This window comes from Scyliorhinus torazame, chromosome 11, assembly GCF_047496885.1.
Source record: "Scyliorhinus torazame isolate Kashiwa2021f chromosome 11, sScyTor2.1, whole genome shotgun sequence".
NCBI classification, from domain to species: Eukaryota; Metazoa; Chordata; class Chondrichthyes; order Carcharhiniformes; family Scyliorhinidae; genus Scyliorhinus; species Scyliorhinus torazame.
The window spans coordinates 73,890,454-73,918,233 of record NC_092717.1 but is presented as its reverse complement, the minus strand read 5'-3'; the positions used below and the strand labels follow the sequence as shown (position 1 = coordinate 73,918,233).

At 45.8% G+C, this 27,780-nt stretch overlaps 1 protein-coding gene across 1 annotated transcript in view; it reads right to left on the bottom strand.

The window, feature by feature from the left end:
* The window catches only part of LOC140385344 (exostosin-1-like), a 299,358-nt gene that overhangs the window by 44,285 nt on the left and 227,293 nt on the right, over positions 1 to 27,780 (bottom strand). The window contains exons 7-8 of the mRNA XM_072467409.1: positions 16,626 to 16,721; positions 14,066 to 14,155 (exon numbers count right to left, since the gene is read on the bottom strand). Coding sequence (XP_072323510.1) covers positions 14,066 to 14,155; positions 16,626 to 16,721 — 186 coding nt within the window. The remainder of the gene's footprint in view (positions 1 to 14,065; positions 14,156 to 16,625; positions 16,722 to 27,780) is intronic.

Here is a 27,780-nt window from a genome sequence, read left to right as displayed (position 1 = left end):
AAATGGGTGAGGTACTAAATGAATACTTTGCATCAGTATTCACCAAAGAGAAGAAATTGGTAGATGTTGAGTCTGGAGAAGGGTGTGTAGATAGCCTGGGTCACATTGAGATCCAAAAAGACGAGGTGTTGGGTGTCTTAAAAAAATTAAGGTAGATAAGTCCCCAGGGCCTGATGGAATCTACCCCAGAATACTGAAGGAGGCTGGAGATGAAATTGCTGAGGCCTTGACAGAAATCTTCGGATCCTCGCTGTCTTCAGGGGATGTCCCGGAGGACTGGAGAATAGCCAAATATTGTTCCTCTGTTTAAGAAGGGTAGCAAGGATAATCCCGGGAACTACAGGCCGGTGAGCCTTACTTCAGTGGTAGGGAAACTACTGGAGAGAATTCTTCGAGACAGGATCTACTCCCATTTGGAAGCAAATGGACGTATTAGTGAGAGGCAGCACGGTTTTGTGAAGGGGAGGTCGTGTCTCACTAACTTGATAGAGCTTTTTGAGGAGGTCACTAAGATGATTGATGCAGGTAGGGCAGTAGATGTTGTCTATATGGACTTCAGTAAGGCCTTTGACAAGGTCCCTCATGGTAGACTAGTACAAAAGGTGAAGTCACACGGGATCAGGAGTGAGCTGGCAAGGTGGATACAGAACTGGCTCGGCCATAGAAGGCAGAGAGTAGCAATGGAAGGATGCTTTTCTCATTGGAGGGCTGTGACCAGTGGTGTTCCACAGGGATCAGTGCTGGGACCTTTGCTCTTTGTAGTATATATATAAATGATTTGGAGGAAAATGTAACTGGTCTGATTAGTAAGTTTGCAGACGACACAAAGGTTGGTGGAATTGCGGATAGCGATGAGGACTGTCGGAGGATACAGCAGGATTTAGATTGTTTGGAGACTTGGGCAGAGAGATGGCAGATGGAGTTTAATCCGGACAAATGTGAGGTAATGCATTTTGGAAGGTCTAATGCAGGCAGGGAATATACAGTGAATGGTAGAACCCTCAGGAGTATTGAAAGTCAAAGAGATCTAGGAGTACAGGTACACAGGTCATTGAAAGGGGCAACACAGGTGGAGAAGGTAGTCAAGAAGGCATACGGCATGCTTGCCTTCATTGGCCGGGGCATTAAGTATAAGAATTGGCAAGTCATGTTGCAGCTGTATAGAACCTTAGTTAGGCCACACTTGGAGTATAGTGTTCAATTCTGGTCGCCACACTACCAGAAGAATGTGGAGGCTTTAGAGAGGGTGCAGAAGAGATTTACCAGAATGTTGCCTGGTATGGAGGGCATTAGCTATGAGGAGCGGTTGAATAAACTCGGTTTGTTCTCACTGGAACGAAGGAGGTTGAGGGGCGACCTGATAGAGGTCTACAAAATTATGAGGGGCATAGACAGAGTGGATAGTCAGAGGCTTTTCCCCAGGGTAGAGGGGTCAATTACTAGGGGGCATAGGTTTAAGGTGAGTGGGGCAAGGTTTAGAGTAGATGTACGAGGCAAGTTTTTTACGCAGAGGGTAGTGGGTGCATGAAACTCGCTACCGGAGGAGGTGGTGGAAGCAGGGACGATAGTGACATTTAAGGGGCATCTTGACAAATACATGAATAGGATGGGAATAGAGGGATACGGACCCAGGAAGTGTAGAAGATTGTAGTTTAGTCGGGCAGCATGGTCGGCACGGGCTTGGAGGGCCGAAGGGCCTGTTCCTGTGCTGTACATTTCTTTGTTCTTTGTTTGCCCCCTCTCCAAAGCCTCCACATCCTTCTGGTAGTGTGACGACCAGAATTGTGCAAATGTTCCAAGTGGAGCCGTCCCAAGATTTTATAAAGCTGTCGCATGACTTGACGGTTTTTATACTCGATGCCCGGTCCAATGAAGGCAAGCATTCCGTAAAAGTGCAGTGTAGATTAGTGTCTGATTGGCTGAAGCTGCCCCCACCCTAATTGCTGAGAGGCAGTTATCTGGCAGTCACCCGAGGCCTGTTTAGGGGCACAAAGGTACACATTGTATTCTTCTCTTTGAAGTTTAAGAAGTGTGAGTCATCCTAAAGTCTGTATAAAAGACAGACAGAAAGCACACTTAGTAAGCGTTGCGCTGGTCAAGGAGACACAGCCTGAGTGAGTGAGACACAGAGTGAGAATTTGAAACTTGGTGCAGTGAGGTAATTCAGTGAAGAGTGGGAGAAGGTGCTTTTTCCCTACTGTTTAGTTCTCTCTCTTTCTTCTGGCCTGTAACTTTTAATCAGCAGGGAGAGAACCTGAGAACATCTGAGACCTTCAGAAGGTAACTAAGTGATTTTTACTCATTTTTACTTTTATTACCTTTTCAAATTGTGTGTGTGGGGGGAGGGGGGGAGAAACTGAAGTGAGCTGCAGAAAAGCTGTGACCCGAGTGGCTGGGTGGGAATCTACACTAAATTAAAAAAATTAAGCATTGGTAACTAATTAAACATAATTACTTAATTATAATTTAGAGGGGTATCTAAGCCAGAGATCGGAGAGTACTATATTTAGCTACCACATTCATAGTAGAAATCTAGTGCTAGGAAACAGATAGTTAACAGTAACTTTAAAAAACATTTTTAACTTTAATTTACTAATTAATTGACGCAATGTCAGTTAGAGGGCTGCAGTGCTCTGACTGTGAGATGTGGCAGGTCCAGGAGGCTTCCAGCGTCCCGGATGGCTTCATGTGCAGAAAGTGCACCCAACTGGAGCTCCTCACAGACCACATGGTTCGGTTGGAGCAGCAATTGGATGCACCTAGGAGCATGCAGGTGGCAGAAAGCGTCATAGATAGCAGTTATAAAAATGTGGTCACACCCAAGGTGCAGGCAGAGAAATGGGTGACCACCAGAAAGGGCAGGCAGTCAGTGCAGGAATCCCCTGTGGTTGTCCCCCTCCCGAACAGGTATACATACCCCTTTGGATACTGTCGGGGGGATAGCCTATCAGGGGAAAACAGCAGCTGCCAGAGCAGTGGCACCACGGCTGGCTCTGATGTTCAGAAGGGAGGGTCAAAGCGCAGAAGAGCAATAGTAATAGGGGACTCTATAGTCAGGGGCACAGATAGGTGCTTCTGTGGACGTGCAAAAGACTCCAGGATGGTATGTTGCCTCCCTGGTGCCAGGGTCCAGGATGTCTCCGAACGGGTAGAGGGCATCCTGAAGGGGGAGGGCAAACAGGCAGAGGTCGTTGTACATATTGGTACTAACGACATGGGCAGGAAGGGGCATGAGGTCCTGCAGCAGGAGTTCAGGGAGCTAGGCAGAAAGTTAAGATGGGACCTCTAGGGTTGTAATCTCGGGATTACTCCCTGTGCCACGTGCCAGTGAGGCTAGAAATAGGAAGATAGAGCAGCTAAACACGTGGCTAAACAGCTGGTGTAGGAGGGAGGGTTTCCATTATCTGGACCACTGGGAGCTCTTCAGGGGCAGGCGTGACCTGTATAAGAAGGACGGGTTGCATCTAAACCGGAGAGGCATAAATATCCTGGCCGCGAGGTTTGCTAGTGTCACACGGGAGGGTTTAAACTAGTATGGCAGGGGGGTGGGCACGGGAGCAATAGGTCAGAAGGTGAGAGCATTGAGGGAGAACTAGGGAATAGGGACAGTGTGGCTCTGAGGCAGAGCACACGGGGAGAAGTTGCTGAACACAGCGGGTCTGGTGGCCTGAAGTGCATACGTTTTAATGCAAGAAGTATTACGGGTAAGGCAGATGAACTTAGAGCTTGGATTAGTACTTGGAACTATGATGTTGTTGCCATTACAGAGACCTGGTTGAGGGAAGGGCAGGATTGGCAGCTAAACGTTCCAGGATTTAGATGTTTCAGGCGGGATGGAGGGGGATGTAAAAGGGGTGGCGGAGTTGCGCTACTGGTTAGGGACGACTATGGGAGGACACCTCAGAGGGCAGTGAGGCTATATGGGTAGAGATCAGGAATAAGAAGGGTGCAGTCACAATGTTGGGGGTTTACTACAGGCCTCCCAACAGCCAGCGGGTGATAGAGGAGCAGATAGGTAGACAGATTTTGGAAAAGAGTAAAAACAACAGGGTTGTGGTGATGGGAGACTTCAACTTCCCCAATATTGACTGGGACTCACTTAGTGCCAGGGACTTAGATGGGGCAGAGTTTGTAAGGAGCAACCAGGAGGGCTTCTTAAAACAATATGTAGACAGTCCAACTAGGGAAGGGGCAGTACTGGACCTGGTATTGGGGAATGTGCCCGGCCAGGTGGTAGAAGTTTCAGTAGGGGAGCATGTCGGGAACAGTGACCACAATTCAGTAAGTTTTAAAGTGCTGGTGGACAAGGATAAGAGTGGTCCTAGGGTGAATGTGCTAAATTGGGGGAAGGCTAATTATAACAATATTAGGCGGGAACTGAAGAACCTAGATTGGGGGCGGATGTTTGAGGGCAAATCAACATCTGACATGTGGGAGGCTTTCAAGTGTCAGTTGAAAGGAATTCAGGACCGGCATGTTCCTGTGAGGAAGAAGGATAAATACGGCAATTTTCGGGAACCTTGGATAACGAGAGATTGTAGGCCTCGTCAAAAAGAAAAAGGAGGCATTTGTCAGGGCTAAAAGGCTGGGAACAGATGAAGCCTGTGTGGAATATAAGGAAAGTAGGAAGGAACTCAAGGAAGGAGTCAGGAGGGCTAGAAGGGGTCACGAAAAGTCATTGGCAAATAGGGTCAAGGAAAATCCCAAGGCTTTTTACACGTACATAAAAAGCAAGCGGGTAGCCAGGGAAAGGGTTGGCCCACTGAAGGATAGGCAAGGGAGTCTGTGTGGAGCCAGAGGAAATGGGTGAGGTACTAAATGAATACTTTGCATTAGTATTCACCAAAGAGAAGGAATTGGTAGATGTTGAGTCTGGCGAAGGGTGTGTTGATAGCCTGGGTCATATTGAGATCCAAAAAGACGAGGTGTTGGGCATCTTAAAAAATATTAAAGTAGATAAGTCCCCAGGGCCTGATGGGCTCTACCCCAGAATACTGAAGGAGGCTGGAGAGGAAATTGCTGAGGCCTTGACAGAAATCTTTGGATCCCCACTGTCTTCAGGTGATGTCCCGGAGGACTGGAGAATAGCCAATGTTGTTCCTCTGTTTAAGAAGAGTAGCAAGGATAATCCAGGGAACTACAGGCCGGTGAGCCTTACTTCAGTGGTAGGGAAACTACTGGAGAGAATTCTTCGAGCCAGGATCTACTCCCATTTGGAAGCAAATGGACGTATTAGTGAGAGGCAGCATGGTTTTGTGAAGGGGAGGTCGTGTCTCACTAACTTGATAAGAGTTTTTTGAGGAGGTCACAAAGATGATTGATGCAGGTAGGGCAGTAGATGTTGTCTAGATGGACTTCAGTAAGGCCTTTGACAATGTCCCTCATGGTAGACTAGTACAAAAGGTGAAGTCACACGGGATCAGGAGTGAGCTGGCAAGGTGGGTACAGAACTGGCTAGGTCATAGAAGGCAGAGAGTAGCAATGGAAGTATGCTTTTCTAATTGGAGGGCTGTGACCAGTGGAGTTCCGCAGGGATCAGTGCTGGGACCTTTGCTGCTTGTAGTATATATAAATGATTTGGAGGAAAATGTAACTGGTCTGATTAGTAAGTTTGCAGACGACACAAAGGTTAGTGGAATTGCGGATAACGATGAGGACTGTCAGAGGATACAGCAGGATTTAGATTGTTTGGAGACTTGGGCAGAGAGATGGCAGATGGAGTTTAATCCGGACAAATGTGAGGTAATGCATTTTGGAAGGTCTAATGCAGGTAGGGAATATACAGTGAATGGTAGAACCCTCAAGAGTATTGAAAGTCAGAGAGATCTAGGTGTACAGGTCCACAGGTCACTGAAAGGGGCAACACAGGTGGAGAAGGTAGTTAAGAAGGCATACGGCATGGTTGCCTTCATTGGCCGGGGCATTGAGTATAAGAATTGGCGAGTCATGTTGCAGCTGCATAGAACCGTAATTAGGCCACACTTGGAATATAGTGTTCAATTCTGGTCGCCGCACTACCAGAAGAATGTGCAGGCTTTAGAGAGGGTGCAGAAGAGATTTACCAGAATGTTGCCTGGTATGGAGGGCATTAGCTATGAGGAGCGGTTGAATAAACTCGGTTTGTTCTCACTGGAACGACTGAGGTTGAGGGGCGACCTGATAGAGGTCTACAAAATTATGAGGGGCATAGACAGAGTGGATAGTCAGAGGCTGTTCCCCAGGGTAGAGGGATCAATTACTAGGGGGCATAGGTTTAAGGTGAGAGGGGCAAGGTTTAGAGTCGATGTACGAGGCAAGTTTTTTTTTTACACAGAGGGCAGTGGGTGCCTGGAACTCACTACCGGAGGTGGTGGTGGAAGCAGGGACGATAGTGACATTTAAGGGGCATCTTGACAAATACATGAATAGGATGGGAATAGAGGGATACGGACCCAGGAAGTGTAGAAGATTGTAGTTTAGTCGGGCAGCATGGTCGGCATTTGGCGGGCCGAAGGGCCTGTTCATGTGCTATACATTTCTTTGTTCTTTGTATGCTTTCTTTACCACCTCGTCCACTTGTGTTGCCACCTTCAAAGATCTGCGGACATGCACGCCCAGATCTCTCTGACTTTCTATATTCCTAAGAGTTTTGCCATTTACGGTATATTTCCCCTCTACGTTAGACCTACCAAAATGCATTACCTCATGTGTCTGGATAAAACTCCATTTGCCATTTCTCTGCCCAAGTCTCCAACCTATCTTGTGTCCCGCTTTATCTTCTGACAATCCTCAACTATCTGCCACTCCACCAACTTTGATGTCATCCGCGAACTTACTAATCAGACCAGCTACATTTTCCTCCAAATTGTTTATGTACACTACAAACAACAGAGGCCCAAGCACAGATCCCTGGGGAACACCCTTCTACTGCTACCCTTTGCCTTTTGTGACCGAGCCAGTTCTGTATCCATCTTACCACCTCACCTCTGATCTCGTGTGACTTCACCTTTTGTACCAGTCTGCCATGAAGCACCTTGTCAAAGGCTTTACTGAAGTCCATGTAAACAACATCCACCGCCCTCCCCTCATCAATGTCACCTCCTCAAAAAACGCAATCAAGTTAGTGAGGCATGACCTCCCCTTCACAAATCCATGCTGTCTATCACTTATGAATCCATTTGTTTCCAAATGGGAATTCCCTGATAATTCTCTCCAATAATTTACCTACTACCGACGTGAGGCTCACCGGCCTATAGTTTCCATGATTATCCCTGCTACCTTTCTTAAATAGTGGTACCACATTAGCTATTCTCCAGTTCTCAAGAGAGGGAAAGCAGTTAGCTGACGGGGGGGGGGGAAGAAGGAGGCCCCAAAGCAGAATGCCATATCCACCTAGGCTCTTCAGATAGCATTTACGCTATTCGTATCTTAGTCAGGAGCGGTGTTTGTCGCAACTACACTTCGGTAAAAAGATGGTCACAGAACAAAGTCCTTTCCTGCAACTGGACCCAACACTGCAGAGCAGGATGAGGATGGCACTGCCAATGACTTCAAGGAAACCTTGCTCCTCAATTTCTATACCAATGGATCCTTCCAGGTTGGAGCTGGTGACATCACCAACATACCGTAGTCCATCATGCATTGCGTATCTGGGAGGTCACCAAAGCTCTATACACAAGAGTAGGCTTCACAGTCATGTCTCTTAGCAGACAGAAGCAGGTACATGGCTTGACCAGTAGACAACTTCCCCGTGGTGCAGGGAGCTATAGACTGTAATCACATTGCTCTGGATGAAATGCAGTTCCATGAGGAGATGTGCTGCAACCACAAAGGGTTCCATTCCTGAATATGCAGGTGTGCAACCATGTTCAGGTTATCAAGTTGGTTAATGTCTGCTATCCTGACAGCAGTCATGATGCTTCATTCTGAAGCAGCTTCAAGTCACATCAAACCAGTGAGTGGCTGCTCAGTGATGATGGCCACTCACTGTACACATAATTGGTGACTGCCCTGTCAGCTGACTACACATGGATACAATCCGAGTCATGCAGCAACTAAGAATGACATCCTGAAGCAACGGTTATGCTATCTGGACAGTTTAGGAGAGTCCTCCATGATTTGCCAGCATGTCACTTGATTTATAGTTGTTTGCCACATCCTCCACAACCTGGCCATCATTGGGGGGCAGCCCTGTCACCATGGCAACAGGGACCACCTCAAGAAGAGAGGTGGCAACTGGGAAACTATTGCTCCGAATGGGCTGTCCATGGGCATCACATCAGACTCCAGTTCCCATGTAAAGTAACCAGACCACCTGTGGTCTACACTTCCTCACCTTATCATCCCTCTGTTATAGATCATTACAGTGCCTTCTTGACCAAAATCTTAAATGATTAATGATTAGACACCACAAAATAACAGCTCCATGCTAACATTATTCAACAACATCCCCAATAATACATAGAACCCTTATTTATCTCCCCTTATGGTTTCCCTGTGATGAATGTAGGAATTTCAGATATATACTGCATTATATGTAGCTGGTGCAGTAATGGTTACAAGCCTGGGTTAGTGCGTGAAAATGACTACTAATGTTTTTTTTAAATCCTGGTTTAAAAGACAGGTAGACACTGGTTACCGAAGGGATAATTAAAGCATTGTTAAAAATCATTACTCATTCCAAGTATAATGTTTACCGAAATAGCGCTAATGGGATTTTGTTTATAGAAAGAAGGTTCCCTGGGGAGTAGATAGTTGCAGGCAGTGTGTTTACTTAGTAAAATGGTCATAATACAGTTAGTGGAATAGAGATGATGTAGTTAATGGGAAGAGCCAAGGGCTGAAGCCGTCAGGAGTTGAATTTTCAGTTATGAACTTGCTGTGAACAGAACAGGAGCTTTTTACCAAATGCTGGAAAGCTAAACAGTAGTTTGGCATAGGCAAGAATCTGCAGTCTGTTTCCTGAAGGATCTCTTTCTCTCTCAAAACAGTTTATCCAAGACATCTCTATACAGCAAGTATTCCTGGGTGTGCCAACTGTACTTAAAAGTGGGTTTTGACACGAGATGAGTTTGCTTGATTGGAGAATATAAGATAGCAGTTAGGAGTGAAAGAGTTTCAATTTATTGTTAAGCATTGTTTAACTGGTAATTGAAAGCTATTTCTTATATGATGTTAATGTTATTTTAATTCTGCGTCAGTAATAAAGTATGTTTTCATACACTATAGCCTTATCTGTGCTTGGAGTCAATCCTGGAGCGAAGCATCCTTTCCCCTCAAGTCTCACAAATTAAATTAAATATGAGGATTTTTGTCCATTATCCTGGCAACTGTTGGGGTCTGGTCCGGGATTGTAATACCTTTAATGTCTGTCTTGTGGTTACCTTTGCCTGGCCTAAAGGTACTGCATGTCTGGTGGAAGGCTGCTGACTTTCTACAGGGGAATGGTGAGGGGCTGGAGGAATAAAAAAAAAGAGCAAATGGTCTTGCAGGACACCCTTGAGCATCCAGTTTTGAACAGCAATTTCTTAACATGGACAGCAGCGGTCTGGCTGAAAAGTAACAAACATGGCCACTGGTGGAGTGGCGGGGATATAATTGCTGTCACTCTGAGAATGGACAGCAGGTTTGTCCACCATGGAGCCACTACCAGTCCCCTGAGCTGATGCCGCAGCATTTCTAGTAATCTGTTGGAGCACAGCCTGATGGACTGCTGTGAGACTCTGCATGCCCCCTTAAGCACAGGTAGCAATAGCCATAATGGCAGTAGTCTATGTCTGCATGGAATCAAGCTTGGCTTGCATGTCAACAAGCAGAAATCTCATCACCTCTGTCTGAGCTTCCACTGTAGCAATGGATGGCCTCTAACAGTGCTGCAATGGAGCTGAGACATCGGCCATCAGATTCTGCACTACAGCTGGATCCGTCATTCTGGAAAGGACAGGCTCCTGGTTCACTACCAAGTTGGAATTGGATTCATCCATGTTTTTTGACAGGCTCTCTGGCAGGTTTACCAATGCACCAGTAGCCTTCTCTCCTGTAGGTTACTCCATGAAAGCCCTCATCTGTCCAAAATGCTTGCCATTGCCCACATATGGCTAATTGGGAAACTGTGGGGCGGCACGATAGCACAGTGAAGCACTGGTGCTTCATAGCTCCAGGGTCCCAGGGTTGATTCCCGTCTTGGGTCACTGTCTGTGCGGAGTCTGCACGTTCTCCCCATGCCTGCGTGGGTTTCTTCCAGGTGCCCTGGTTTCCTCCCACAGTCCAAAGATGTGTAGGTTAAATGGATTGGCCATGCTAAATTGCCCTTAGTGTCAAAAAGGCTGGGTGGGATTACTGGGTTGCAGGGATAGGGTGGAGGTGTGGGCTTAAGTGGGGTGCTCCTTCCAAGGGCCGGTGCAAAGTCGATGGGCTGAATGGCCTCCTTCTGCACTGTAAATTCTATGAATAGTCTATGAATAGATTTGGCTAATTGAATTTTTGATAAAGGTAAAATTAAAAATGTTGTTGAGCATGTGACCTCAATACTGGGCTTTAAGATTTAAAAAAAAGCAGAGTGAGAGTATTTTGACCTATTTTCTTGGTCACTGAATGATGACCATGTCTATTAAGTATACATGTGAAATACATTTACCTGTATTGAGTGAGTGTGCAAGGTATTTTCTACTGAAATTACTGTATGTGGTTAGAAGGATGATGCCATAGAAATACCTGTGGCAAATCAGTGATTTTTATTGGACAACATTGCTCTAAAGCTGTGTGAGGTGTTGGTGTCAAGGATGGCATTCGAAAATGCATTCACTGATCTTGACTCATACTGAAGTCATGGAACATTTTGTTAGTACTGTATTCAGGCCTTCGGGGGGGGGGGGGTGCAGACTCCTTGTATTGACCTCTGGTGCTATTTTCTTCCCCTGCCTTCACAGTGCATGTCCGGAAGGCCTCCAGACCCCTTGCAGAAAGATGACCGTCCTCCTTTTTTCCATGATGACTTTTATAGTCTGCATAGCTCAGCTAACTTACGGAGGTATCAAGTAAGTAATTCAAGTGAACGGCGTGATGGCGCAGTGGATAGCACTGCTGCCTATGGTGCTGAGGTTCGATCCTGGCCCTCGGTCACTGTCCGTGCGGAGTTTGCATATTCTGCGTGGGTTTCACTCCCACAACCCAAAGATGTGCAGGTTAGGTGCATTGGCCACACTAAATTGCCCCTTAATTGGAAAAAAAAGAATTGGGTATGCTAAATTATTTTTAAAAATATAAGTAATTCAAATGTTTTTAAAAAGGACACTTGCAAAGTCAAATAGTGGAAATACAGTAGAAACCTGCTAAAACAAATTGGTCAGTGGATTTTTCCTTCAACTGTGCTCAAACAGATTTTCCTGAGCTGCTGCTGTCTCCTATTTGATACATCTTCTGAACTTCATGCTATAAAATGATCAGAGCTGAAGCAAACTTGCTATGATTTAATCTCAGGGCTCCAAGCTTGAATCAGAAAGACGTGCCTATAAATCAGGAGTATGTCTAAACCATAAATGGCTGACATACAACAATAACTTTGGCATATTGCAAACTGGTATTTACTACAACTCATTTAAGATGACTTTAATTTTTGAAATTCTGTTAGTAATTTTATTTTATAACAAAAAGGAAAAACTGCAAATACCACAATAGGGCTGTCAACTCTGGTTGGAGGCATTCCTGGAAGTTTAATCATGTGGCATACTGACCATATGACATCTGACCATGTCATTTTCACACGATGCATTATCTTGAACTCAGTTCAGCACCGATATTTTGAAACCACTTAAGCTTGGATTCAATCCCCTCTTTCCTGTAACTTCATTCCTTGCTAACTCCTCCCCAGCTCTTTCTTTTACATTTTTTGTTTTCAAATCCATCCCCTCTGAAAAAGTCTCCCCCTCAACTGCCATATAACGTGAAGTATCCCATGATTTATGAATCTTCAGTTCAAGAGGTTTTCTCCTCCTTTTCCCCTCATTTCTTCCAGTGAGAATCCTTGCTTTCCATTTCCAAATTCTCCATTTGTCCACTGGAAATAATCTTTCACCATTTTTCTCAGTGAAGTTTCACTCACCCCCATTATCAGTTGTTCGCCCTCCCTCCCACCCCCGTGCTGCTCCCACTCACCAACATGATGGTACTATTCTCAGCTTTGTTGAAAATGCTGATTTCCATGCCACCCCCACTTCTCCTGACCCTGAGCCCCTTCCTTCCCATCGCACAATTTTGATTGCTTCCCAGGTCCCCATCCTGTCTCCATCATTTCTCCCATCCCATGATTCCTATTCCCCGATTTTGCCTCTTCCCCCAAATTTAGAGTTCGCTTCCCTAAACCACCCCCTCCCCTACACCAGGCCTCCCTCCATTTCCTTGCAGATGGGTGACACCACTGCGTCTGAGATTTTAACAATGCAGCTGGTGGCATTACAGGGTGTAGATGGTGCTTATAGCAGAGAGAAATTTAAGTAGCTGACCTCCCAGGTTGCTTGACACACAGCTTGGAAATAGTACACCCGTCCAATTCCTGGAATCTCCCAATCATTGAGGGTTGGATATCCTAAACTCAACTCTACTGCAATGTTCAATTACGGGTAAAAACAAGCAGCCCCTCAAATACAAAAGCTTGATGATCTTCCACCAATCACCACCAGAGAAACACCGTTGCTCTTCACTTATGGACCTCACATTTACCTGACACTCTCCTTCCTCTGTCTGTATATCATAATCATATAAGTTCATAGCACAGGAGATTAAGGGGCCAAATCTTTGCCACTGAGGTGGGAAGCTCGAGCTGGTAAATTTTCCAACTTGGCAGATCTGTCTCCTTTAAAAAGAGTCCTCACCTGCCATATTTTAATTCCGGAGGGACGAGAAAAGATGGAATCCGGCCTGCCTCTGGAGCCAACCTGACACTGATAATCCAGGCCAATAACTGTGCTGACGCTTTTCCATAGCTATCCAAAACCAATTCCATAACCAACCTTTTGCAGATATATTTCCCTGTTTTAGATATTTATCCTTAAGAGATACAAAGATTTCTTGATTGCTTTCAGTGTTAAAGCATGCTCTAACAACACTATGCATGTTTCTCCTAAGCTTACTGTATAAGAGATCAAAAGAAAATTCTTTGTGCAAGATGTCATTTATCAAGTACATTATCCGTTTAACTGGGTTTCAATACAAGCATGACACAATCAAAATAAACCAACAATAACTGTTCCAAATGTACTCCCAAAACTCCATTACGATTCAAATAAAGGTAGTCAATAGTATGAGACCACTCCTTTTGTTTGGAGAACACCATAACTGGATGTATGCAACATGACAATTTGCTTGAATTTTGCCACAAGCTGCCTTTGAATCAACATATTTGCAAACCATTCACTACTCTTCCTAGAAATGTGTTAAAATTAATACAAATTATAAATCCGAAATATTAACTTTAAATGTAGACATTTTCGCCAAATCTTGTTCAGTAATGACAATTTGTTTCACTGGTACAAGGGATAGGTGGGTGGGTAGGTTGGATCAGGAAATTTAACTCAATGATCAGCCATGTTCATAATGAATGGTGGAGTAGGCTTGAAGGGCCGAATAGCCTCCTCCTGCCTCTATTTTCTATGTATGTTTTTATGTACTTGTTTATATGGTGATGCAGAAAGCATCACAGTTGTGTGCCACAGGTCAGATGGACCAACGGGTCCTTTTCCTATCCATCAGCGAGATATATATATATATATATATATATATATTACACACACACACGTAGGCAACAAATGGCTCTCCACTGAGCCTAATCTTAACATTGTTCAATATCTGCACAAGTGCTTTCCAGCACATGATACCTAATAACACTCAGGAACAGGAATCTTAGCTGAATTATTCGCTCCTTAGCATAGGTGCACTGAAGCTAATTTCTGTGCCCAAATCTCTACCCTGGCCAAGGTCCACTAACTTAGTGCACAGGAATTAAATCTAGCACCTTCTTGAACTGCAAGACCTTCCAAGTTGGGTATTGCATTTACAAACTAGTAAAGCAGTGTACGTTAAATATCCTTACCTCAGTGGTAGAAAGAACAGTGTCTTCATCAAGGCTAAGTACTGCATGTGTATTGATGGCATCATATGGAAGGAAACGACTACTCATAACCTGTACATAATGCAGAAAAAAATGGATAACCAGTTTAGCATCTTCAAGGTGGCAAACACAAGATCAATGTGATGTTATGGATCGTCCTAATAAATGTTTGTTGCTAAATTGATATTTATCATATGCAGTGCATAACATCACTGCTGAAACAACATTAACAATTTCCGGCACTGATGGTTCTATTTTAAACACAGCTGCATGTTCCTCCCATACCTTCAGAACATACACACGAAATGCAAAGACAAACTCTACAAACCATTGCCAAATTATTCTAAGCAAGAGGTAACATGCAACATTATTTCACTTAAGCCACAAAATAAAGATTCTCTAAAAGTTGGCAATCATAGGAAATTGCACGTAGGACCGTTGAAAGGCTTGTTTATCCTTGTTCATCCAATTCTACAAATGACAACAGTTGAATTACTATTGCTGTGCCCCATGCAACTGCATAATTTTGAGAATGCTTCACATTGTTTCCATCAAATTTTTAAATGTATACATCAAATGCAAGCCAACATTCTTTTAAATTTAATTGCCCATAAAATAAATAGGATTCCCAATGTAGTGTATTCTGGGTTGATAATTGGCAAGTTTAGTCTTGGCACCATCAGGCCAAAATCGAGGCACAGGAGTCACAAATTTGGATTTCCATCAGATGTGTCCTGGTGCAAACTGTAAAATAGTTAGTCTTGGTACTTTTCAATTTTTAAACAGTTTTACGTTGCATGAAAATAAGAATCTAGCCAGAAAGCGCAGTAAGTGTGGAATTAATTGTGTAATTTTTCTCAACATGACTCTTCAAGAAACTGACTTTTGCTGAAGTACAGTTGCTTGAGCACCAGCAATCACTCAGATGCCATTCCACATATCTTGTGCATGCTTAGATGGCGAGTGCAAATAGGCTATTTGACCGTTGACAACAAGTCTAGTTCTGTTCCATATAAAGAGTGGGAACCTCCCTCATTTTCCAACTTTCTATCTGAGGAACACTGAGACCATTGAAGCAATTCAATTTCTGGCTATGCTGAGATCTGTTGTTAACTCAGCTCAGTGGCATTTTATTTTCAAGGATTTATAATGCAATGGCTTTTGCCTATTAGGTCGCATTGTAAATTCTTATTAACTGTCAAGGTATGATTGAAAATCTTTAGTGAAAAGTATCATGTAATATTCTACAGTAATATACTCGAAGGATAAAGGAAAGGAGGACGACAGATGGTTAGCACTGGCGTCTCACAGCGACAGGGACCCGGGTTCAATTCCGACCTTGGGTGACTGTGTGGACCTAACCTTCAAGATATTAATGTGGACTCTTTGAAATTGGCCATTTAAAAAAAAAGAAAAAAGTCAGTGTGCTGCAAAGAGAAATATCTCAGCTGGACTGAAATAAAGGATCACGGGAAACCACTATAGAGTTCTATATAGGTTCATACAGAAATTACAGCTGCAGGATGTTATTGGAGAGACATGTGAAAGTCATGGCATGAAGCATAAAGATATCTTAAACATTAAACTTAAAAAAGAGTTCTCGAAAATGTGATTATTTAAGTGTCAAATATAGATTTACTTTTGGACACACTGAAGTGTTTACATAATTTAGTCTTATCCTACATACAGTTGCATCATAAATCATGCATCATAAATCAGAGTTCATATTATACTTTTTCTGGTGAGGGTTGGAACTCCTATATGTGCTAGATCATCATGAGGCAGAATAGCAAAAAAAGAGGGGATGTTTCACAGCATTGAAAATATCAGCATACTTCACTTTACAATACAAAAGCTGTCATCAATGATGTATTTTTGGGTTACGAATTCAACCTTAATTGTCTAGCTGATACCAAGGCTTTACTGTTACCGATTCACTCCACAGGTTTACATACTTCAGTGCGAACCACAGTTTGAACTGCTTTTCAATGAAACAGCTACTTTATGTGGCCACTGCACAAAATGACAAACAGTGGCCCACCTAAAAATCTATGTAAAATTTTTTATTTAAAAAAAGACCATACATAACTTTGCAGTGAGGATTCTAGTTACAACAAATTACCCATGACACAGACCATATAAATCACAAGTACTACTGGGATACAAATTACTGGGCCCAATGTCACTTGATAATTTATATTTTTTGTAATCCATTGACCCTTCCTCATTGTACATCATCTCTACATAAAAACTGCCAAGCGAGTGCTAGGCCAGTACTTGAGTTAGACCAGAGACAAAGATGGCTAAAGCTATCAGGGCAGATTTAAGAATACTTTATTATTGCATTCTGATGCATGTGCATGCTTTTTCTGTCCTTTCAAATCATTTTTTGGTAAGATGACAAAACTTATCTTCTGAAGTACACAAAGATATCAAAATCAGCAAATCCTATATTCAATCTCCCCATTGGCAACTCATAGGGCAAAATGAATTAAAGACAAGCATTTTATGAAAATAAAGTGTGTAGCCTAAGAAAACTTACTTTATTTTCCCCTTCGATGACCAGTACAGGGACAGCAGTGGAGGGCCACCGGTGTTTGGCTGGCAAAGGTTTGTCACAGTCCCATAACACAATAACCTGAAAACACCCAAGCACCATTGTGATTAATATACAGAATTCACATTGTCACTAAGTTGGTGCTAATTAAAATGTTCTGTTCCATAAATTACTATTTATCGACAACAAAATTACATACATCAAAATGATAGCCATTAATTTTACTTTAAGAATATTTTAATATTTCTCAGCCTTTTATTTGTAAAATATATTGTTACAATAGCTCCATCATCATAAGAGCTAAATAACAAACATTTTGGCCAAAGTTTCCCAATTCTAAAGGGGCAACAAATAAAGCTTACAGGAAGTGTGTCCTTATGCACAGCATGGACATATGGAGTGAACCAAGACAAAGAACAAAGAAAAGTACAGCACAAGAACAGGCCCTTCGGCCCTCCAGCCTGCGCCAACCATTCTGCCCGTTTAACCTAAAACCTTCTCCACTTCTGAGGTCCGTATCCCTCTATTCCCATCCTATTCATGTATTTGTCAAGACGTTCCCTAAACATCACTAAGGTACCAGCTTCCACCACTTTCTCCGGCAGCGAGTTCCAAGCACTCACTACCCTGTGTAAAAAACTTCTCTTGCTCGTCTCCTCTAAACTTTGCCCTCACATCTTAAACCCATGTTCCCCAGTAATTGACTCTTCCACCCTGGTAAAAAGCTTGACTATCCACTCTGTCCATGTCCTTCAATTTTGTAGACTTCTACCAGGTCGCCCCTCAACCTCTGTCTTTCCAGTGAGAACAAACTGAGTTTATCCAACCTCTGCTCATAGCGAATGCCCTCCATATCAGGCAACATCCTTGTAAGTCTCTTCTGTATCCTCGCCAAAGCCTCTACATCCTTCTGGTAATGGCGACCAGAATTGAACACTATATTCCAAGTGTGGCCCAACTAAGGTTCAATATAGCTGCAGCATGACGTGCCAATTTTTATACTTAATGCCCTGGCCAATGAAGGCAAGCATGCCATATGCCTTCTTGACTACCTCCTCCACCTGCGTTACCATTTTGTGACCTGTGGACCTGTACTCCCAGATCCCTCTGCCTGTCAATATGCTCAAGAGATCTGCCATTTACTGTATACTTCCTACTTGTATTAGACCTTCCAAAAAGAATTACCTCACATTTGTCCGTTGTAAACTCCATCTGCCATCTCTCCACCCAAGTCTCCAACTGATCTATATCCTGCTGTATCCTCCGACAGTCCTAATCATTATTCGCAATTCCACCAACCTTGTGTCGTCCGCAAAAGTACTAATCAGACCAGTTACATTTTCCTTCAAATCATTTATGTATACTACAAATAGTAAAGGTCCCTGTGGAACACCACTAGTCACAGCCCTCCATTCAGAAAAGCACGCTTTCATTGCTACTCTCTGTCTTCCATGACTTAGTTAGTTCTGTATCCATCTTGCCAGCTGACCTCTGATCCCGTGTGACTTTACCTTCTGTACCAGTCTGCCATGAGGGGCCTTGTCAAAGGTCTTACTGAAGTCCATTAGACAACATCCATTGCCCTGCCTTCATCAATCATCTTCATCACTTCCTCTAAAAACTCAATCAAGTTAGTTGGTGAGGCACAACCTCCCCTTCACAAAACCATCATCCACGAAGTCCTTCTCTTTGGTGAATACTAATACAAAGTACTCATTCAATACCTCGCCCATTTCCTATGGTTCCATGCATAGATTTCCTCCCCTTTCCTTGAGTGGGCCAATCCTTTCTGTTTTTTTAGAAAATATTTTATTGAGGCATTTATAATTTTAACATTTTAAACAACAGAGATCCAACACATGCAAAAACCTCTCACTAACAGACGCAACTCCCCCCCCCCCCCCCCCCCCCCAGCCCTCAACCCTAACCACCCATAACATTAGATTCCCTGCCCTTATTCGTCACTTCCATGCCTCCCCCTTCGCCCCCCCCACCCCCTCCTGCTGACGGTCAATTCTCCTTGAAGAAGTCGATGAACGGCTGCCACCTCGGAGCGAACCCCTGTAATGAACCCCTTAAAGCAAACTTAATTTTCTCTCGTCTAAGTAACCCTGCCATGTCACTGACCCACACCCCCGACTTTGGAGGCTCGGAGTCCCTCCACCCAGCAAAATCTGTCTCTGGGCCACCAGGGAGGCAAAGGCCAAAATGTCGGCCTCTCTCCCCCACTGGGCTCCCGGATGTTCTGGCACTCCAAATATTGCCATCTCTGGACTCGGAGTCACCCTCCCTTCCAGGACCTCTGACATGACATCTGAAAATTCCTGCCAAAATCCCCTCAGCCTCGGACACGCCAAAAACATATGTACATGGTTCGCAGGACTTTCCCCACACCTGTCCTCCACCTCCTCAAAAAATCTACTCATCCGGGCCACAGTCATATGAGCCCTGTGGACCACCTTGAACTGGATCAGGCTAAGCCTGGCACATGACGAGGATGCATTGACTCTCCTCAGGGCCTTCACCCATAACCCGACTTCCAACTCCCCTCCCAGCTCTTCCTCTTCACCTCCCCAATTGAAACACCTTCCCACTCCATCAGTTCCTTATATAATTACGAGACCCTCCCCTCCCCAACCCCTGCTTTTGACATCACCTTATCCTGTTGCCCCCTTAGTGGGAGGTGAGGGAAGCTCGGGACCTACCTCCGAACAAAATCCCGTACCTGCAGGTACCGGAACCCGTTCCCACCTAGCAACTTAACTCCTCCTCTAGCTCCTCCAAGCTCAGGAAACTCTCCTCAATGAAGAGATTCCCAAATCTCTCAATCCCTGCCCGCTGCCACCTCTTGAAGCCCCTGTCCAGCTCCCCACCCCTCCCCCCCCCGGAGCGAACCGATGATTATCACAAATCGGTGACCACATCAACGCTCCCTCTAGTCTCATGTGCAGCCTCCATTGCCCCCACACTCTCAGGGATGCCACTATCACTGGGTTTGTGGAGTACCGAGCCGGCGAGAACGGCAGAGGTGCTGTTAATAAAGCCTTCAGACTCGTACCCTTGCAAGATGCCGCCTCCACTTGCTCCCACACCCACCCCTCCCCCACTACCCATTTCCAAACCATCGATATATTAGTCGCCCAGTAGTAATTAATAAAATTCGCAAGGGTCAAGCCCCCCTCCCAGCTCAAGAAGGACCTTCTTCACCCTCGGGGCTTTCCCGGCCCATATAAAACCTGAGATCGCCGCATTCATCTTCCTAAAAAATGCCTTGGGGATGAAGATTGGAAGACACTGAAACACGAACAGCAATCTCGGAAGGACTGTCATTTTCATAGTCTGTACCCTCTCCGCCAATGACAGGCGGAGCACGTCTCACCTACGGAAGTCCCCTTTCATTTGCGCAAACAGCCTGCCCAAATTTAGTTTATGAAGATGACCCCAGTCCCTTGCCACATGAACCCCCAGGTACCCAAAACACCCTCCCACTACTTTGAACGGCATCTCCTTTAGTCTCCTCTCCTGCCTCCTTGCCTGGATCGCAAAAACCTCACTCTTGCCAATATTCAGTTTGTGACCTGAGAACCGACCAAATTCCCCCAGTATCCCCATAATTCCTGCAATTCCCTCCAACGGGTCTGTTATATAAAGGAGCAAATCATCCGCATAGAGCGAAACCCTATGTTCCACCCCACCCTCTCACTATCCCCCGCCAAATGTTCGATGCTCTCAGCGCCATTGCCAAAGGCTCTATATGGCCAGGGCAAACAGTAGTGGGGGGGGAGTGGACACCCCTGTCTCGTCCCCCGGCACAGACTAAAATATTCTGATCGAACCCGGTTTGTCCTTACATTTGCCACCGGTGGCTGATAACCGGACCCAATCCACAAATCCTTGCCCAAACCCAACCCTTCCCAGGACATCCCACAAATCCACCCGATTTGATCCACCCGATGAAATGCCTTTTCTGCATCCATGGCCACCACCACCTTGACCTCGCGCCCCTCTGCAGGCATCATTATTAGATTTAGGAGCCGCCTAATGTTGGATGTCAGGTGTCGTCCCTTCACAAAACCCGTCTGGTCCTCCCCTGTTGCCCCCGGAACACAATCCTCTATACGTGTGACCAAGATCTTTTCGAGCAATTTTGCATCCACATTTAGCAGGTTGATTGGCCTATACGACCCAGAGCACTGCGGATCCTTATCCTGCTTCAAAATAAGGGAAATCGATGCCTGGGATAACGTGTGGGGAGCACTGTAAGGATCCCAGCCGAGTAAGGCTCTCAGCCAAGTAAAGATCAAGAGGGAGACTCGAGGGCAGGTAGAACTGGAAAAAAGATGAACTGTGACGTCACAGCCTGCAGGTAAGTGATTGGCTGGTGACTGGTAAGTAGTTTTTCTTTTCCCTGAGGTGCTATCGTGCGGGAAGCAGTGGTTGCTGAGTGAGTGCTTGCTGAGAATGGGAGTACATTTTGTTTTAAAACACTGTTGAGAGTTTCCAGCTGAATCCGGTCGGAGTGAGGACAGAGTGACTGCTGGGTAAGTAGTAAAGATTTAAATTGTTTGCACAGGCCCATAACAGCTGATTGCTGTTCTTGTGTGGGGCGCAGTGGTTGCTGGTTAAGTGTTTTATTTTTAACTGTATTTACAGTGAAAGAGCGCGAGAGGGGCGGGGACTCAGTGAAAGAGGGCGAAGAGAGCGGCGGGGACACAGTGAAAGAGCGCGAGAGCGGCGGGGACACAGGATTAAAGAGCGCAAGGAGAGCTGCTGGGACACAGGATAAAAGTGCGCGAGGAGAGCGGCGGGGACACAAGATAAAAGAGCACGAGGAGAGCGGCGGGGACACAGGATAAAAGAGCGACGGGGACACAGCTGCCAGAGAAGTGGCCTTCAGAGTTTCGGCGGGAGCAGTGGCCAGGGGTCTGTCGGGAAGGTAAGTTTTCCTCTTTAAAAACTTACCTTGAAGAGCGACATCACAGCAAAGCAGTGACTTGATTGGCTGGTAAGGAATGTGCTCCAATTAGCAGTAGCTGGGAGAAATTTAACTCTTCGTGTGTTGGTAAGTATTGTGATTGGTAAGTAAAATCTTTATTCCTTTCACCTATTCATTATTTGATATTATATTTGTAATCAGTTAAGGTAAAGTGTAAAAATGGCAGGAGATCCCAGACCCGTGTTATGCTCCTCGTGCTCAATGTGGGAGTTCAGGGACGCGGCCGATGCCCCTGACACCTTCATGTGCGGGAAGTGTGTCCAGCTGCAGCTCCTGTTAGACCGCATGACGGCTCTCGAGCTGCGGAAGGACTCACTTTGGAGCATCCGCGATGCTGAGGAGGTCGTGGATAGCAGTTACAGTGAGTTGGTCACACCGCAGATTAGGATTGGTGATGGAGACAGGGAATGGGTGACCAAAAGGCAAAGAAAGAGCAGGAAGGCAGTGCAGGTGTCCCCTGTGGTCATCTCCCTCCAAAACAGCTGTACCGTTTTGGATACTGTTGGGGGAGATGACTCACCAGGTGAAGGCAGTAAGTAGCTAGGCTCATGGCATCGTGGCTGGCTCTGCTGCACAGAAGGGCGGGAAAAGGACTGGCAGGGCTATAGTCATAGGGGATTCAATCGCAAGGGGAGTAGACTAGCGTTTCTGTGGTCGAAAACGAGACTCACAAATGGTATGTTGCCTCCCGGATGCACGGGTCAGGGATGTCTCAGATCGGCTGCAGGTCATACTGAAAGGGAGAGGGTGAACAGCCAGGTGTCGTGGTGCATATAGGCATCAACGATATAGGTAAAAAACGGGACGAGGTCCTACAATCAGAATTTAGGGAGTTAGGAGATAAGTTAAAAAGTAGGACCTCAAAAGGTAGTAATCTCAGGATTGCTACCAGTGCCATGAGTCAGTCAGAGTAGAAATTCAAGAATAGTCAGAATGAATACATGGCTTGAGAGATGGTGCAGGAGGGAGGGGTTCAGATTTGTGGGACATTGGAACCGGTTCTGGGGGCGGTGGGACCATTACAGGTAAGGCAGATGAACTTAGGGCTTGGATTAGTACCTGGGAATATGATGTTATTGGTATTACCGAGACTTGGTTGAGGGAAGGGCAACACTGGCAACTAAATATCCCAGGGTATAGATGCTTCAGGAGGGATAGAGAGGGAGGTAAAAGGGATGGAGGAGTTGGATTACTGGACAGAGATGATAGCGCAGCTGTGATTTAGGAGGGCACAATGGAGGATTCGAGCACTGAGACAATATGGGTAGAGCTAAGAAATAGGAAGGGTGCAGTAACATTGTTGGGACTTTAATACAGGCCTCCCAAAAGCGAGCGTGAAGTAGAGGTACAAATATGTAGACAGATCATAGAAAAATGTAGAAGTAATAGGGTGGTCATGATGGGAGATTTCAACTTCCCTACCATTGAATGGGACTCATGTAGTGTTGGAGGCGTAGATGGAGCAGAATTTGTAAGGAGCATCCAGGAGAGTTTTTTAGAACAGCATGTAAATAGTCCAACTCGGGAAACTGGAGCTGGTATTGGGGAATGATCCCAGCCAGGTGGTTGAAGTTTCAGTCGGTGATTACTTTGGGAATAGCGATCACAATTCCGTAAGTTTTAGAATATTCATGGGCAAAGACGAGAGTGGTCCGAAAGGAAGACGGCTAAATTGGGGAAAGGCCAAGAGTAACAAGATTCGGCAGGAGCTAGGAAATGTGGATTGGGAGCAGCTCTTTAAGGGTAAATCCACATTTGAAATGTGGGAGTCTTTTAAGGAAAGGTTGATTAGAGTGCAGGACAGACATGTCCCTGTGAAAATGAGGGATAGAAATGGCAAGATTAGGGAACCATGGATGACGGGTGGAATTGTGAGACTAGCTAAGATGAAAAAGGAAGCTGAAAATAAGATCTAGGTGACTTAAAACTGATGAAGCTTTGGAGGAATATCGGGAAAGTAGGACAAATCTCAAACGCGCAATAAAGAGAGCTAAAAGGGGTCATGAAATATCTTTGGCTAACAGGGTTAAGGAAAATCCCAAAGCCTTTTATTCGTATACAAGGAGCAAGAGGGTAACTAGAGAAAGGATTGTCCCACTCAAAGGTTGGGTTAGGGTGCTCTTTCCAAGAGCCGGTGCAGACTTGATGGGCCGAATGGCCTCCTTCTGCACTGTAAATTCTATGAAAAAAAGAGGGAATTTATGCGTGGAGTCAGAGGAAATGGGTGAGATTCTTAATGAGTACTCTGCATCGGTATTCACCAAGGAGAGGGACATGACGGATGTTGAGGCTAGGGATGGATGTTTAAATACTCTAGGTCAAGTCAGCATAAGGAAGGGGGAAGTTTTGGGTATTCTAAAAGGCATTAAGGTGGACAAGTCCCCAGGTCCGGATGGGATCTATCCCAGGTTACTGAGAGAAGCGAGGGAATAAATAGCTGGGGCCTTAACAGATATCTTTGCAGCATCCTTGAGCACGGGTGAGGTCCCGGAGGGCTGGAGAATTGCTAATGTTGTCCCTTTGTTTAAGAAGGGTAGCAGGGATAATCCAGGGAATTATAGACCTGTGAGCTTGACGTCAGTGGTAAGCAAACTGTTGGAGAAGATACTGAGGGATAGGATCTATTCACATTTGGAAGAAAATAGACTTATCAGTGATAGACAGCATGGTTTTGTGCAGGGAAGGTTATGTCTTACAAACCTAATAGAATTCTTTGAGGAAGTGACAAAGTTAATTGATGAGGGAAGGGCTGTAGATGTCATATACATGGACTTCAGTAAGGCGTTTGATAAAGTTTTCCATGGCAGGTTGATGGAAAAAGTGAAGTCGTATGGGGTTCAGGGTGTACTAGCTAGATGGATAAAGAACTGGCTGGGCTACAGGAGACAGAGAGTAGTGGTGGAAGGGAGTGTCTCAAAATGGAGAAAGGTGACTAGTGGTGTTCCACAGGGGTCCGTGCTTGGACCATTGTTGTTTGTGATATACATAAATGATTTGGACGAAGGTATAGGTGGTCTGATTAGCAAGGTTGCAGATGATACTAAGATTGGTGGAGTTGCAGATAGCGAGGAGGACTGTCAGAGAATACAGCAAAATATATATAGATTGGAGAGTTGGGCAGAGAAATGGCAGATGGAGTTCAATCCGGGCAAATGCGAGGTGATGCATTTTGGAAAATCTACTTCAAGAGACTATACAGTCAATGGAAGAGTCCTGGGGAAAATTGATGTACAGAGAGATCTGGGAGTTCAGGTCCATTGTATCCTGAAGGTGGCAACGCAGGTCGATAGAGTGGTCAAGAAGGCATACAGCATGCTTGCCTTCATCGGACAGGGTATTGAGTACAAGAGTCGGCAGGTCATGTTACAGGTGTATAGGACTTTGGTTAGGCCACATTTGGAATACTGCGTGCAGTTCTGGTCACCACATTACCAGAAGGATGTGGATGCTTTAGAAAGGGTGCAGAGGAGGTTCACCAGGACGTTGCCTGGTATGGAGGGTGCTATCTATGAAGAAAGGTTGAGTAGATTAGGATTGTTTTCGTTGGAAGACGGAGGTTGAGGGGGGACCTGATTGAGGTCTACAAAATTATGAGGGGTATGGACAGGGTGGATAGCAACAAGCTTTTTCCAAGAGTGGGGGTGTCAATTACAAGGGGTCACGATTTCAAGGTGCGAGGGGGGAAAGTTTAAGGGAGATGTGCGTGGAAAGTCATTTACGCAGGGGGTGATGGGTGCCTGGAACACCTTGCCAGCGGAGGTGGTAGAGGCGGGCACGATAGCATCATTCAAGATGCATCTAGACAGATATATGAACGGGCGGGGAACAGAGGGATGTAGATCCTTGGTAAATAGAAGACAGGTTTAGATAAAAGTTCTGGATCGGCGCAGGCTGGGAGGGCCGAAAGGCCTGTTCCTGTGCTGTAATTTTCTTTGTTCTTTGTTCTCACTCGCAGCTCCTTTGACTCATTAAAAGCCTTGACCAGAAGCAGCCACAACAGCCCGGAATTATTTTTATAAAACTCAACCGGGTATCCGACTGGTCCCGTGGCTTTGCCCGATTGCATCGCCCCCAACCAGTCTATAACCTCCCCAAGCCCAATTGGGGCTCCCAAATCCCCCACCAACTCATATATCCTCGGGAACGCCAGCCCACCCCCAGAAATTGCTTCATACCCTCCTCCCCGGCTGGGGGTTCCGATTTATACAATTTACTATAAAACTCCGAAACACATCATTCACCCCCGCCGGATCCAGAATCACCTTTCCCCCCTGTATCCCTCACTTTCCCAATCTCTCTCGCCGCCTCCTGTTTCCTCAGCTAGTGGCCAGCATCCGGCTGGCTTTTTCCCCATACTCATACACCGCCCCCTTTACCCTCCTCAGCTGTCCCTCCGTCTTACCTGTGGACAGGAGCCCAAATTCCAGCTGCAGTCTCTGACACTCCTTCAAAAGCCCGTCATCCGGAGACTCCGCGTATCTCCGGTCCACCTGTAACATTTTGCCTACCAATCTGTCCAACTCAGTCTGCTCAGCCTTCTCCTTATGGGCCCGAATTGAGATGAATTCCCCCTAATAACCGCCTTCAATGCCTCCCAAACCAGCCCCGCTGAAACCTCACCCGTGTCATTGATCCTTATATATCCCCGAATGGCCTGCCTCACCCGCTTACACGTATCCTCCTCCGCTAACAGCCCCATGTCCAACCTCCATTGCGAGTCTTCCCTTTGCTGATTTGCAAGTCCACGCAGTGCGGGGCGTGGTCTGACACCACTATTGCTGAATATTCAGCATCCACCACCTCAGCCAGCAGCGTCTTATCGATAACAAAAAAGTCTACCCGGGAATACACCTTATGCACATGGGAGTAGAACAAAAACTCCTTACTCCTTGGCCTCCCAAACCTCTACGGATCGACCCCCCTCCCTCCGTGCGCTCCATGAACCCCCGCAGCTCCTTTGCCATAGCTGATACCTTCCCAGACCCAGAACTCGACCGGTCCAGCCTTGGATCCAGGACCGTATTGAAATCTCCCTCCATAATCAGTCGATGTGAATCTAGGTCCGGGATCTTCCCCAGTACCCATCTAACAAACTCAACATCATCCCAGTTCGGGCATATATATTTACCAATACCACGGCCATTCCCTCCAGCTTCCCACTAACCATAACATATCTACCCCCTCGGGTCAGCTTCTATATTCCCCATCTCGAATGGCACCCGCTTATTAACCAAGATCGCCAACCGCCTTGTTTTAAAGTCTAACCCCGAATGGAACACCTGTCCAACCTATCCCTTCCTTAAGCTAATCGGATCCCCCACCTTCAAATGTGTCTCCTGCAACATAACTCAGTTGCCTCAACTGTGCGAGCACACGGGCCCTTTTGACTGGCCCATTCAGTCCCCCCCGTGACCAGCCTGATCGGGGGCCCCAGTCCCCTCGCCTGCCGATCAACCATAACCTCTCCTAGGCCAGTCTGCGGCCCATGCCCAGCACCTCCCTTGGCCCGCCCTCGGGCAACTAGTCATCAACCCTCCTACTGCTCCACTTTGAAAGTCCCCTCCCTGTCAGCAGTATAATCCCCCAACCCCCCCACCCCACGTAGATCTTCAGCTCACCCCCCACTTTGCTTCTGTGAACTAGCCCACCCAGCTAGCCTGGCAGCCCTCGCCCATGGCATCTAGCACCCTACCCCCACTGATTCCCCATCCCCCGCGCCTCGTGCAAATGGTTAAAACAAAAAGTGAAAACAAACAAACAATCCCTCCCAAGGTCCGAACACAGACCCATCCCTCATCCCTTAACAAAGCACTATAAACCGGCCTAACACCAAACAGAACCGAGAAAACAGAAAAAACGAAAGAAACCGAGGGCAGCACGGTAACATAGTGATTAGCACAATTGCTTCATAGCTCCAGGGTCCCAGGTTCGATTCCCGGCTTGGGTCACTGTCTGTGCGGAGTCTGCACATCCTCCCAGTGTGTGCGTGGGTTTCCTCCAGGTGCTCCGGTTTCCTCCCACAGTCCGAAGATGTGCAGGTTAGGTGGATTGGTCAAGCTAAATTGCCCTTAGTGTCCAAAATTGCCCTTAGTGTTGGCTGGGGTTACTGGGTTATGGGGATAGGGTGCAGGTGTGCGGTTCGGT